This window comes from Nomascus leucogenys, chromosome 4, assembly GCF_006542625.1.
Source record: "Nomascus leucogenys isolate Asia chromosome 4, Asia_NLE_v1, whole genome shotgun sequence".
NCBI classification, from domain to species: domain Eukaryota; kingdom Metazoa; phylum Chordata; class Mammalia; order Primates; family Hylobatidae; genus Nomascus; species Nomascus leucogenys.
In genome coordinates this window covers 966,967-981,260 of record NC_044384.1, presented here as the reverse complement: position 1 = coordinate 981,260, position 14,294 = coordinate 966,967, and the positions used below count along the sequence as shown (strand labels likewise).

The window sequence follows — 14,294 nt, the reverse complement described above, 5'->3', positions numbered from 1 at the left end:
AACATGCTCTACTTCCCTGGCTTAATTTTTCTTCATTTTAATCCAAAAACCTATTTTTCTCAATAATTCAAGCATAAACTATGTAGTAGTTGAAGTAGCGGAAATTGCACGATATTTGTCCTGGTTGTGCTGCTTTTTAAATAGAGCTGATAAATCAGCCGCTGTGGTCTTCAGCTGCCCCATTCTCAAGGGAAGGCCCAGCCCATACCCACAGCAGCGTTGGGAACTTCAGAACTGGTTGAGTGCCGCTCCCTTTCAGACCATTTGTGATCTGGGGGAGCGGCGCCGTTGCTGGTCCTGTGGCTGACCCAGAGAAGAGGAGGCCCCGTGCTGGAGCTCCGAGATGTTGCTGTGGACATTTTACTTGGCTAGAAGGGGATCTGCTGCTGTGAATTAGAGGGCAGTGTGCTTTCTTGGGAGAATATAGAGCTGGGAATGTGCAGTCTTTGAAGAGTTTCTGTTGAAAATGAGCTGCTGTCTGTGTTGCTGTATTGCAACATGGAGAAGAGTTTTTGTGGCAGGCCAAGTGTCTCATTAGTTGTTACATTAGAATCGAGTCGCTATCTCGCTATTTCATATAAAACTGACACTGTGTTTAAAGTGTCCTCAGTTAGAAGTCTTACACAGTGAAGTGGCCAAGTGAGCCCTGTGGCAGTGTGCGCAGGACAGAGGGCAGGAGGGGCCGCCCCACCCTGCTGAATGCCGCACCCCGTCTGTGTTGGTCATGGAACCCGCACTTGGCACACCAGTCCCATGGCTTTGGGGTCCTTGTCATCGCTCCTGTTGTGCCTACACTGTTGTGAAAGGCCATGAAGTATTTATTAACCAATGGTAGTGCTGACTGTTGGCCACAGGAAGTGATTTAAAACAAGCCTGGTTAGAAAGGAAAACTTACTGTTTTATGATTCTGTTTTCTAACATAGATCACTGGTGTTCATCTTATTTCTCCTACTAGATTAGCTGTTTCTTGCAGGTAAAATCTTACAGTTAGCTCATTTTCATAACCTTAGAGTTTAGCACAAAATGTAGTAGACATTTAAATTTATTTGTTTAATTAGTTCAGTTTTCTTCGCAGCTGCACTTAATGGACTTTCTGACAAAGTTTTATTTTTGCTTGATAATTGCAGGTTCTGATGATCTCATGAGAGTTTGTGGAAAACATTAATCAAAACCAGATATAAACTAAATATATGAGTTGTGGGAAAAGGCTAGCTTTCTATTGGGCAAAGTTACAGATTTTTCAAAAGGCACTACAAAATAAACCACGTTATTTATTAGCTCAGTAATTCTCAAACTTTATTTTTTTAATCAGGTTTTTTGCAATCATGTTTTCTGCGTGTACTCCTTTTCAAAAGTTGTTCCGGATTCAGGAGAAATTGAGATGGCAGATAGATAACTAATCTGATAGAATTTAGTCTTCTGTTAATGTCACGCAGGTCAGAAATAAGTAGGTAAGTTAAGTACATGCTGTTCCCTGACCTAGTGATGCCAAAGGCAGTGGCCTCTCACCCTGGCACCTCTGCCCTGTGGGTACCACCACTTACAGATGAGGAAAACGAGGTTTAACAGAGTTTAAGGGTGTTCCTCAAGTCACACATTTAGTAAACAGAGAAAGTGGATTCCAATCCAAGTGTGTAATAAGAGCAGTAGCAGCACTCCTGGGGGGTGTACTGCCCAGTAGGAACCGTGGCCACTGTGCCATGCTCTCCTCTTCGCATCCCCTGGGGGCTGTAAGGAAAACATCCCAGAATCCCTATTTTACAGATAAGAAAACCAAAGCCCAGCTTGCCCAAGGTTATGCTGCTAAGTGGCAGAGTCAGCATCTAAATTAGCCTAAATCCAGAGTCCCGAGGAATCCTAGTTGCTGTGCTGTGTCACTTCTCCCACCCTTCCTGCAGCGCCGAGTTCCCTCTCATCCCCCAGCCCTACTCACTGGACTGCCTTGTGGTCTTTCAGGGCTGAAAGCAAGCAAGGAGAAACAGTCCATAGCGATTGCTAGAGCTCGAAATTGAAGCTACATGCTTCAGAAGAGCTGTATTCTCTTAACTTGTGCAGTGAGAGCTGCTTGGGTTGCTAGTTCTCTCTGTTTCCAAGATCCTATACAGAATGCAGCCAAAAAACTGAACTGATTCTTATTAACATAATTTGCCCTCACATTTTGCTCAGCTGGTAAACGATCCATAGAATGGACTTGCATGTAGTGTGCCTTACTGGGAGAACATACAATGTAGGATTTGTGCAAATTAAAAAGGTTTTATTTTAAGCTAACTATGTATTGCTTTTTTTTTTTTTTTTTTTTTTTTTTTTTTTTGCTGTAAGACAAGTTCTTTCAGAGAGACTGCTGGTAGATCGGAAAGACGTACATACTGTCCTGTTCTTGGGAACTCTCCATCTTGAGTAGAATCCTCATGGGGGATGTGCAGAGGCACCCACACGGATAACAGAGGCATGGCCATGGTGTAGCATGCTGCGCCCCGAGCAAGCTTCCAGTGCCCTTCTCTAGGCTTGCGTTTCACTTTGCCTGAGCCGGTGACCAGCGCACCACCCATCCAGAGGCCATGTCTGAGTTCACTGCGGCTGTGTGCTCTGGCCTCGTGTTTTGTCAGTAGGCCCTTTCTGGAAATGCTCTGGGGATCGTGACTCATTTCTAGAAATTCTGCCTGAATTTTCATATTTCATTATAATAAAGGCTAATACCAAAAAATTTTAAAGTTTTTTTTATGTCATCATTACCATGCATTCTGATTTATAATATTAGGGACATTGTGGTTAGCTTGTTCATGTATTATGTGTTTTTCTTTCAGGTCGGTTTGTTGGATCTTGAACTCAATCGGCTGACGAAAGCGCTATTTTTGGCTTTAGTTGCCCTTTCCGTTGTTATGGTAACCTTACAAGGATTTGTGGGTCCATGGTACCGCAATCTTTTTCGGTTCCTTCTCCTCTTTTCTTACATCATTCCCATAAGGTATGTTTAAAAACGAAAATAAAACAAATGTCTGGTTTCATTGAATATGATTTTATTGAAATTTATCTTTCTCAGTATGAAAGAAATTATCCAAACAAAGCTAGAGAAGTAGGAGCCAGAAGTTCTGAGGAATCTGGAGGAATTCTTCTGTGGAAACATTGTTGGGGGAGACGTCATCAGTGCCGGTAGAATGATCTAGAGGTGCCATACTTTCCTGATAGTGAATGTGTTGATGGTGTCTTCTTCAACAATCGGAAGATATTTCCTGATGAAACATAAACCAGAATTTCACAAAATTAGTTTTGTTTTTTGCTGACAGACTTTTAAATGTCCAGTGAGTGCCCTTTGATCTATGTGGAATCACTGGCATTTTAAAGTTCTATTTAATATATCTAATATCTGTCAAGTTAGATAAAATATTAAGGCTGTGTTTTAGTATGGACTATCATTTCAGAATGTTAACCTATATTATAACTACAGATTGGGATATAAATAGTTGACATTAGATGCCTATTTAATGTAAAGACTAATATTTTACCATATAAACATAAATCCATTTTAAACTATTTTCTAAAATATTTTAAGAAAGATATTCTTAATGTATATGATTTAAAATTTTCACAGGAATGAGCAACTGAAACCTAATGATGGATAAAGTATGAATCTAGAATATCTACCTTTTGTAACAGAGAATGGACTAAAACGGTATAGAATGCTTAGGCTCAAGGATGTAGCCACTTTGAAGAGAAAGATATCTCTATTTCTAAACCAGCTTTCTCCAAAATTTGCTCTAAAAGGTGGTGTCTCTTCCATTTACTTATGTCATAAAGTCAGAGCTATACTCTGTTCTTGGGATGTGTACACACTGCACTGCCCTTGCAGACAGTCACCAGGAATGAATCCAGTTGCTCTCACCCAGTCTGTTCGAGAGGTAGGAAATCAGCCTCCTTTCTGCCCGTCGCAGCACAGATTCCTGTGGATGCTCCCTTCCATGGTGTTGCTGGTTCACGGGTGGCCAGGCCTGTGCAGAGAGCATGCAGCAAACAGCAGCTTCTCATTGCAGCTGTGTGACTTGCTGCTGACATAGACTTTCTGCACTCCATAAAGCTGACTGCAGAGGTGGCTGTTCCCGCCTGGCTTGTGGATTAAACCTAATAAGGCCCAGCTTCCCCCCCTCCTCTCCCACCACACTGCAGCTATCCCCTTGTGCCAGCTGCTTCCCACCCTAGCTGTGTCCTCTGCTTCGGTGCGCCTCTACCTCATCATTCCGTGGCTGGGCTTGTCTTGTCACTCGGCTCTTACCCTAAATACCTTTCCTCAGAGAGGCTGCCTTTGTCTGCTCAGTACAGACCAAGAAACAGCCAGCCACTTGCTATCACAGCAGCCTATTGAATTCTGTGTAGATCTCTATGACATTCATCTTGTTTGTTGCCTGTTTCTCTCTTCTCACTAAGCCCTGTGAGAATAGAGGCCTTGTGTGTCCCGTTTGTTGTTGTGTCCTAGTTAGGACCTAGAACGGAGCATGCTTGGGATGTGGTAGGGCCTCTGTAAGTATCTGTTGAATGGACCCGTTACAAAGGCCCCGTCCTGCTCAGAGGACCCAAGCGCAGATTATCACAGTTCTTGTGCCAGCACGTATTTTTTTTTTTTTTTTTGGATCAATGATAATAACTCAATCCTCTATTTGACAAAGAAGGAGGAGAAGGAAGAGGAAGAAAAAGAAAGTGGGATAAAGGATCAGAAAGGGAGGAAAATAGAAAAAATTAGAGTATGACTCCAAGGTAGACCTGTTTTGTTGTCGCTTGGTTGGTTGGTTTATCAGTTGTATTTTTCATATGTTTCGCCATGTTGGCCAGGCTGGTCTCGAACTCCTAGCCTCAAGTGATCAACCCGCCTCGGCCTCCCAGAGTACTGGGATTACAGGCGTGAGCCGCCACGTCCAGCCCCCACATTGCTTCTGGCCTCTGTGGTAGACCTCCCAGACGGGGCGGCCGGGCAGAGGTGCTCCTCACTTCCCAGACGGGGCAGCCGGGCAGAGGCGCTCCTCACTTCCCAGACAGGGCGGCCGGGCAGAGGCGCTCCTCACTTCTTCCCAGACGGGGCGGCCGGGCAGAGGTGCTCCTCACTTCCCAGACGGGGCGGCCGCGCAGAGGCGCTCCTCACATCCCAGACGGGGTGGCCGCGCAGAGGGGCTCCTCACTTCCCAGACGGGGCGGCCGGGCAGAGACACTCCTCACTTCTTCCCAGACGGGGCGGCCGGGCAGAGGCGCTCCTCACTTCCCAGATGGGGCGGCCGGGCAGAGACGCTCCTCACTTCTTCCCAGACGGGGCGGCCGGGCAGAGGCGCTCCTCACTTCTTCCCAGACGGGGCGGCCGGGCAGAGACGCTCTTCACTTCTTCCCAGACGGGGCGGCCAGGCAGAGGCGCTCCTCACTTCCCAGACGGTGGCGGCCGGGCAGAGGCGCTCCTCACTTCTTCCCAGACGGGGCGGCCCGGCAGAGACGCTCTTCACTTCTTCCCAGACGGGGCGGCCAGGCAGAGGCGCTCCTCACTTCCCAGACGGTGGCGGCCGGGCAGAGGTGCTCCTCATAACCCAGACAATGGGCGGCCGGGCAGAGACGTTCCTCACTTCCTAGACGGGGTGGCGGCTGGGCAGAGGTGCTCCTCACCTCCCAGACGGGGCGGCCGGGCAGAGGTGCTCCTCATAACCCAGACAATGGGCGGCCGGGTAGAGACGCTCCCCACCTCCCAGACGGGGCGGCGGCGGGGCAGAGGCTGCAATCCCAGCACCCTGGGAGGCCAAGGCAGGAGGCTGGGAGGCGGAGGCTGCAGCGAGCCAAGACCACGCCACCGCACTCCAGCCCGGGCAACACTGAGCACTGAATGAGCGAGCCTCCGTCTGCAGTCCCAGCACCTCGGGAGGCCGAGGCGGGCAGACCACTCGAGGTCAGGAGCTGGAGACCAGCCTGGCCAACATGGCGAAACCGCGCCTCCAGCCGAAGGAGAAAAACCAGGCAGGGGTGGTGGCGCGCAGGCAATCCCAGGCAGCCCGCAGGGCAGGGCAGGAGAATCACGGGAGGCGGACGCAGGGAGTCTGCAGCGAGCCGAGTGTACTCCAGCCTGGGCCACATAGGGAAGAAAAGAAAGAAGAAAGCAGGAAGGAAGAAAGGGAGGGAGGGAGGGCCAGCATGTATTGAGTGCCACAAGTGGACTCTGGAGATATAATCTTTGTCCTCAAAATACCCACCCCCCATTGGCTAAGTGGCAGTAAACAAAGTATAACCAGAAAGTAACCTGCCTTTTTTATCTGACTGTCATGCCAGAATTTACTTATTCAGATGTGATGGTGTTTCATGTAGTTCTCATTTGTTCTTCAGCCTAAATACTCACTTTGATCCCAGGCCCTTCACACATTGCATCTTCTCTCCACCAGCTTCCTCTATTTGATGCCACCCACTCCCCAAGAGTCTCCTTTGTCTCCAAACACATCAATGAACCCTAATTTCCATTTTTGTATTGTCCAGTGTCGTGTGAGAAGACAGGTTAGCCACCCAGTGAAGGAGGAAATAAGACATTTCTCCTGCTTTTCTTAGTTTCTGCCTGTTGGAATGCCTGTCTCAGGCAAAGCAGGCTGCAGTGACTGACTCAGATGGAGGAGCTGCTTCTGCTCCTGGAGCTGCAGTGAGCCCCTCCTGACACTGTAGCCTTGCTCACGCAAAGACCTTCTGACAAATGGGAGTCGAGTCTCTGGTTCTCAGTAGCTCCACGTAAGGCACATAGAGGGGCACATATGCGTGTTTGTGCCAGCTTGAGAACTTGTCTCAAGGGCAGCATATTTTTCTTCGATGCAGCAAATGTATCCCAACTCCCAAAATATGTTGATAGACACTTCTGAGATACTGCCTTTGGGTTATATTAGGTTATGCATTCATTTTTATCAGAGCTTCATGACACAGAACGTGTTTGGGATTCTTCTCCTGCAAGTTGCTTCCAGAGCCTCATAGCATGTTGTTTTCGTTACCACTTGCTTTGTGGATTAGTACATGGTCATTTTATAAATATTCCATGCGTGCTTTAAAAATATATATTTTTTACATGAAATTATTCTATAGATATCCATTAGATTGATCTTCTTTAATTTTTAATATCATGTATGTGCTTTACTGCCTTTTTAAAAAAAAACTCAACTTTTTAGTTACTAAGAGTGTGCAAGTCTGTCACCGTAATAATGAATTTGTCCATTTTCCCATGCCAGTTTGTGAATTCTAGCTTTATATATATATTGTGAGGCTATGTTATTAGTTGCGTAGAGGTTTAGAATAGCTCTTATTATTCTGGTGAATGAAAATCTCTTATAAACAGCATTAGCCAGGTGGTAGTGGTGTTTTCTTAAGTCCCATGCTGCCATCTTTACACTTATTGTGATTAATACTTTATTTGCATTAATTTATGCCACCTTATTTTTGCTGTTTGTTTTACTTCTGTATTTTTCTTTCTTGCAACCTTTGGAGATTTTTAAATTCCATTTTTTTTAACTTGAAGTGATACCCTATATTTCTATTATTGTGTTTTCCTTAGAAATTTTACATATTTAATATATAATATTTAGTAAAGTTTAAAGTTAAGCTTTTTCTTTACTCTCCTCTCAATCAATGCTAAGACCTTAAAATATTTCAAGTCAGCTCGTCTTCCCTCTCCCATCCACTTACATGCTTTATCTAGTCGACATTTGCTTTCATTTTGCTGTCCTGTTTGGTTTATACTCAGTGTTTGCACTAGACCTCCGGGCCGCAGCCTTCTTGGCATTACTGCAGTAGTCAAAGGGTGCTTCTAGCGAATCATCCTACATATTCTTGATCAGTCTTTTTTCAAAAAGGATAAGGGCTTTTAGCAGGGTAAATTTCATTTACAGAAGAATAACCTTAATGATTATGTTTGAAGTAAGACTTGGAAAATACGGTGTGTATTATTCACATTCAATCCCATTGCTTTTTATTTTGGCCGGGCGCGGTGGCTCACGCCTGTAATCCTAGCACTTTCAGAGGCTGAGGCAGGTGCATCACCTGAGGTCAGGAGTTTGGGACTAGCCTGGCCATCATGGTGGAACCCCGTCTCTACTAAAAATACAAAAATTAGTGGGGCATAGTGGCACACACCTATAATCCCACCTACTTGAGAGGCTGAGGCAGGAGAATCGCTTGAACCCAGGAGGCAGAGGTTGCAGTGAGCTGAGACCGTGCCACTGCACTCCAGCCTGGGCAGGCAAAAGAACAAAACTCTGTCTCAAAAAAAGAAAGAAACAATACAAGGCAGCAAGGTAAGTGTTGTGGTCAGTAAATAGTCAAAGCTGATGCACCGGCCCCTGCTGACAGAGCGAATGGGCAAGCCATCCAGTGCTGTTGGCCTCTTCTTAATTGGAGGGGATAGGCATAAGCATTTAAATGAAACAGTCACATAGTGGTAAACACTGTTAGTAAAGTCAAACCGGGCACTGGAACAGAGAGAACCTTGCAGGGCTTCAGAGCAATGTGGGGCTTCCCTGGCCTGGTGCTCATTAAGCAGCAGCCTGCATGGTGAGGCCACCGTGGAAGACCTGGGGAAAATGTCTTGGCAGAGAAAGCACATTGTCCCAGCACAGCAGAGATGGCCTGTGGCTGGCACACGTGCACTGCAGCTCAGACTCCCCGGCCTCCAGCACAGCAGAGATGGCCTGTGGCTGGCACACGTGCACTCCAGCTCAGCCTCCCCAGCCTCCAGCACAGGGCGCCTGCTCCTGTCTTTGTCGAGCAAACACATCTTTTTCTAGGAATTCCTTTTTCTTCTTTGCTTTCATTAATTTGATTTTTCTTAATGTCAGTTGATTTCTTTCGGTTCTAGAATGTCACATGATGTTCCTTTCAAGACTGCTTCTCTTTCACCACATAAAAGGCCTAATGAGAGCTTTGCTTCCTTTTGTATCTGGGGCACCTCTGTCTTTAACTGACGGCATTGAGCAGTATTGAGACTTTTATTACATTTTAGTGAAATATTTTATTTATATGGACTATCTCCAACCACTTCTTTCTTTAGTAAAATAATATAGAAAGATTTGACCTCTTTCCTTTATCCAGTTACCAAGAAAAATTAATTATAGTGATGAAAATTAGTTTATGTAATAAGCATTTTTTAACTAAAACTAATTTTTGTTTTCATACCTTAGTAATTATATGTATTTATAGTAAAACAAAATAGAAAATAGGGCAGGCTGATAGCTTGAGTCCAGGAGTTAGAGACCAGCATGGGCAACATGGTGAAACCTGGTCTCTCAAAAAAAAAAACCAAACAAACAAACAAAAAATTAACCGAGCATGGTGGCATGCGCCTGTAGTCCTAGCTAGTTGGGAGGTTGAGGCAGGAAGATTGCTTTAGCCCCGGAGGTTGAGGCTGCAGTGAGCCAGGATCACGCCACTGCACTCCAGCCTGGGCAGCAGAGCAAGAGCCTGTCTCGAAAGAAAAAAAAAATACCTAATAATAAGAGAAGAAGATAAGTATTATCTGTAATCCTGCTATCTCTACTTAAATTCTGTCAAACCTTTCCAATGTGTTTATACAGACTTACAAATATGACTATGCATATTTATATCTACATACAACACCCACACCCCAGGTTAAGTCTGTTTATCCTTCTCTAGTGTCTGCTTAGAAAATGAGGATGATAGCCGGCTTTCTGCAGGTCTCTTGCTCTGGTTTTTCAGTCAGCTGTTTTATGTTTAGCATGTTCATGCTTGGAGAGACTTACAAAGCAGAACTGTCACTTCCCCTCTGTTTAGCTCCAGAACGTCTCACACCCACTGCAACACAAGGCTCTACTGTGTTTCTGTCACTCAGGATGCAGTTACACAGGGTGCACGCAGGGCTGAGAACCGTTGATGTCAAAAGCACAGGACACTGATACGGGGAATTAAAGTTCACATTTGATTAAAGCCAAGTTTGTTTTCCTTTTGCAAAGTTTCCATAAAATATGAGTAACGATACATTCTAGTATTTGCTAAATATGCTTTTTGATTGAATTAAGGGTAAGACTTCTAAAATGTGCTTTGGTTTTGCACAGTATACAAATCTGAAAAGTAAAGTGCTTTTTTCTCTGTCGTCCTAACACTCTTAAAAGGCTTTTCAAATTTAAGAAAGTTAAGCTGTTTTATAAAAATTCCTCTATATGAAGTAAAATATTTTGAGTTACTTGATACAATTTACATTGTAAATTTCAAAGGAAAATATTATAGTATTTAACTTTTACTTTTGTAATTCTAAAGTTCATATATGTTCCCTAAATGCTGTGCATCTCTCATAAGAAAAGGAAAACTGATAATCAGAATTCTGTATTCATTTAAAGTTCTCTGAGGTCAGGAACTTGCAGTTACTTCCCTCTTTATTAACTCTTTCGTCCATATGCTTTGAAATGCTATATACCATTGTAGTTGATAGTGCAAAAACTGTCATATCAGTGCTGGGTCAGAGTGTTTTTACTCCCACATGAGGCATATGTGGCTGTTAGAGGCAGAATGTTGTTTGACAGAGTGATAAAGGTGTTCCTTCTGAGAACACTGAAGAGCCTCTTGTAAATACAGTGGCTTTGTTGAAAGCACGGAAGGTGAAGGGTGTTTGTGTGGCTTGGGAGACAGGGTTTCCTCTCATTTACCAAGAGTCTGGCCTCCAACCCAGTGAGCGTGGGGATGCTTGCCCGTGAGCTTCCAGAGCAGATGGACCAGGGACCCCAAGTGCTCTGTGCAGTCGGCACACTCCCAGATGGAAGACCAAAAGTGTCAGGCAGCACAGGCACAGCAGTCATTGCTCCTGGATTTAGGAGAGAACTTTTCTGAAGGAAAACTTTTAGGAGCTTTATCAGGTTACTTTTCGGTTAGGTGCCCTTCCTGTGACATTTTACAGGTTTTTGCTTATTTACCAAACATCTTTAGTAAGACCTCGTTTTCCAGGTAGAATGCTTGGTGAAAAGAGTGTTTTCAACTTCTTTAGACCTAGATTTGATATTCAGGTATTGATGATTTGGAAAATTTGAAGCCTATCCAGATCACATAAAATGCTAATATTGCGAGATTCACTGTTTGGAAAGCATTCACCAAGGGTGTGTCCAGGTGGCGTTTTGCTCTTTGAAGAGATAGATTAAGGGCAGGTGTTAGTCCGTTCTCACACTGCTGTGAAGATACTATACTAGACTGGGTAACTGATAAACAAAGGAGGTTGAATTGACTCACAATTCTGCATGGCTAAGGAGGCCTCAGGAAACTTGCAATCATGGCGGAAGGGGAAGTAGTCACCTTCACAGGGCAGCAGGAGAAGGCGTGAGCATGTGAAGGAGGAACCATCCCACACTCATCAAACCATCAGAGGAACTATCACATGCTCGCCAGACCATCAGAGGAACTGTCTCACCCTCACCACACCATCAGACCTCATGAGAACTCATTATCACAACATGGCAGCAGGAGAAGGCGTGAGCATGTGAAGGAGGCACCATCCCACACTCATCAAACCATCAGAGGAACTATCACACGCTCACCAGACCATCAGAGGAACTGTCACACGCTCATCAAACCATCAGATCTCATGAGAACTCACTCATTATCACAAGAACAGCATGGAGGAAACCGCCCCCATGATCCAGTCACCTGTCTCCCTCTACACATGGGGAGTACAATTCGAGATGAGACTCAGGTGTGGACACAGAGCCAGACCATCTCAGGGGCTGACTAAAGGATCTACTCAGCAACTCTGCAGAAACCAGGAATAGAGATGGGTTATCCAAGAAGGATCTGTGTTGGAGTCTGTTTTCTAATAGTGTGGACTCTCAGGATATGCACAGGAGACCCATCATGTTTTATCAGCAGAAACTACCAGCTTGACCTAAAGGAACAGAGACAGGATGAGATGAGAGAAGTCTGTTGGACTCCCAGAATCTTATAGGCAGGAAACAACTTGATAGAGCTACTGGCTGCAAGCATGTGCTCCCTTTCAGAAAGAGGAAGAATGACCCCAAGGTCAGAATTGGCATGAGCAGTGCAGAGGCCATGGAGCTGTCGGTCTAAGGGCAGAGCACTGAGACACAGTTCTTTTATTATTCTCAGCCCTCGAAACTTAACAGTTTGCCTTGCTGAATTTCAAACTTGCTTGGGATCAGTGATCTTGTATTCCCGTTTCTCCCATTTGGAATGGAAATATCTATTTACCTTTGTCCCACCACTGTATTTTGGGAGCAGATAGCTTGTTTTCTAGTTTCACAGGTCCACAGGTGGAGAGGAACTTAGGTCCCAGCATGGACCATGGCCAGTGTCTCACCCATGCCAGATTTAGATGGTTTAGATGATGAGATCTGGGGCCTTAGAGCAGATGCTGTTTGGATGAAATTTTGGACTTAATGTTGATGCTATAATAGGCTGAGACATTGGGGATATTGGGATGGGGTAAATGTATTCTGCATTTGGGACCGATGTAAATTTGTGAGTGCTAGAGGGTGGACTCCCATGCATGCAGTGATGGCCCCCAGAACATGTGCCCGTATGAAATCCGTGAGTGGGACCTTACTTGAGAAAAGAGTCTTTGCAGATATAATTAAGATGATGATCTCTAAACAAGACCATCCTGAATTAGAGTACGCCCTAATTGCAGTGAATGTCCTTGTAATCAAAGGAGTGGGAATATGCCAAGGAGAAGGTGAGGTGAAGACAGTGGCAGAAACTGGAATGATGCCTCTACGAGCCAGGGCACGCCAAGGACTGTGAGCAGACCCAGAGCTGGAGAGAGGCAGAGCAGCCCACCTCCACCCTCCCCACCCCCCACCCCCCACCCCCGACCAGTCCAGGAGGAAACAGCTCTGCCCACACCTTCCAGATGGTGAGAAAATAAAATTCTGTTGCTTTAAGACATCTAGTGATGGCATCTTTAAGAAACCAGTACACCACATAGAGTCATTTTTTACAAAATGCTTCATCCCCTGCTCTTGGCAAGGTAGCGTCAGGAAGGGTGAGATGCTGCAGTGCTCCATGGCTACTGATTTGCTTGTAAGAAACAGTTCAGTTTCCCAATATTCAGGAGTGTTTCCTTTCTGCCTGTTGTTGGTCAAGTGTTGTGGGAGGATGTCTTCTTGTCCTGCTAAGCTCTCACTTTTTAATAGGCAACTCAGCCTTCTGCCTGCTGAACACTTGGTTGAATGTGTAACAGTTCTTCATTTACTCAACATCCGAGTATGTGCTTTTGGGAAGGTGTTGTGATGGGCCATTCAGCTCAGTACACGCCCCATGCTGCTGTGTGTGAGGGTGCAGGGATGAATGGCGTGCACCCTTGGGGCCCTGCAGCTCAGTCCTCAGCGTCTGCATCTGGACACCCTGCTCCCCTCCCTCCCTCCCTTCCCTTTCCTTGCTTTTTCTCTCCATAGAAGTAAAAATTATCTAAAACTTTCAATTAATTCCTCCTCCTCTCCCCACAACCTAGCCCTCAACAAAAGCCAAAAACCATCCCTAAACGTTCAAGTTTGTTTAGAGTTTTTTTTTTTAATATATTTTTCTTTAGGAAAAAAAATACTTTTCTATAATTTATGTTTATTTAAAGTTTTTAGTTACTGAGCATGGCTAATTCATGAACTCTCATCACTAGTTTTATCTAAAGTTTATATAAAGTTTTATATAAAGTTGAAATAAAACAAAGTTTTATTTTATATATACAAACCTTATTGCCTCTAATTGTGGAAATAGTGCTGGGGAACAGAGAAGTCGTTTGATAGAAAACGGGCATAGTTTAGAAGTAATTTTGGCTAAAGGGCCCCTTTTTCTAGTTCACTTATTCGAATTCAGAAAATTCAGAAAAATGAAGAGGTTTCTAAGATTATTTGGGGAAACAATTTGAAACATTTCTATGATGAAGCATGTTTTCCAGATTTTAAAGTCAGTGGAGATGCTGTGACAGGAAACCTGGTTAATACTGCTTTTCTAATACCACAGTCCATCCCGTTTACGTGGTACATATGCGGGGATTCCATACACGAACCCTGAGGGTCCAGCGTGGCTGCAAAAACCATCTAGACTTAGCACCCGTATCTTCACGCACTTTCAGAGTTAAGGTGCCATACACGCTTAAGATGTTTCCTTTTATACTTTTTCTGTATAAATCTCTCATTAGTTATAGCATGAATTATGTGCCAGTTTTTATATTGGCTTAGAAAATATATTTTTGCACAATTCATTCCATTTCTTTTGAAATAATCACTGTCTTGGCTTTAAAAAAATTATGGTTAACAAATTTATTTTAATCTATCAAAAAAGTTACTACTTTGTGTTGC

General features: G+C 44.5%; 1 protein-coding gene across 4 annotated transcripts in view; it reads left to right on the top strand.

The window, feature by feature from the left end:
- ATP9B (ATPase phospholipid transporting 9B (putative)) overlaps positions 1 to 14,294 on the top strand; it is a 302,366-nt gene that overhangs the window by 175,513 nt on the left and 112,559 nt on the right. For all 4 annotated transcript variants that reach the window (XM_003280182.4, XM_030810244.1, XM_030810246.1 and 1 more), the window contains one exon: positions 2,805 to 2,965. In XM_003280182.4, the coding sequence (XP_003280230.2) occupies positions 2,805 to 2,965 (161 nt within the window). The remainder of the gene's footprint in view (positions 1 to 2,804; positions 2,966 to 14,294) is intronic.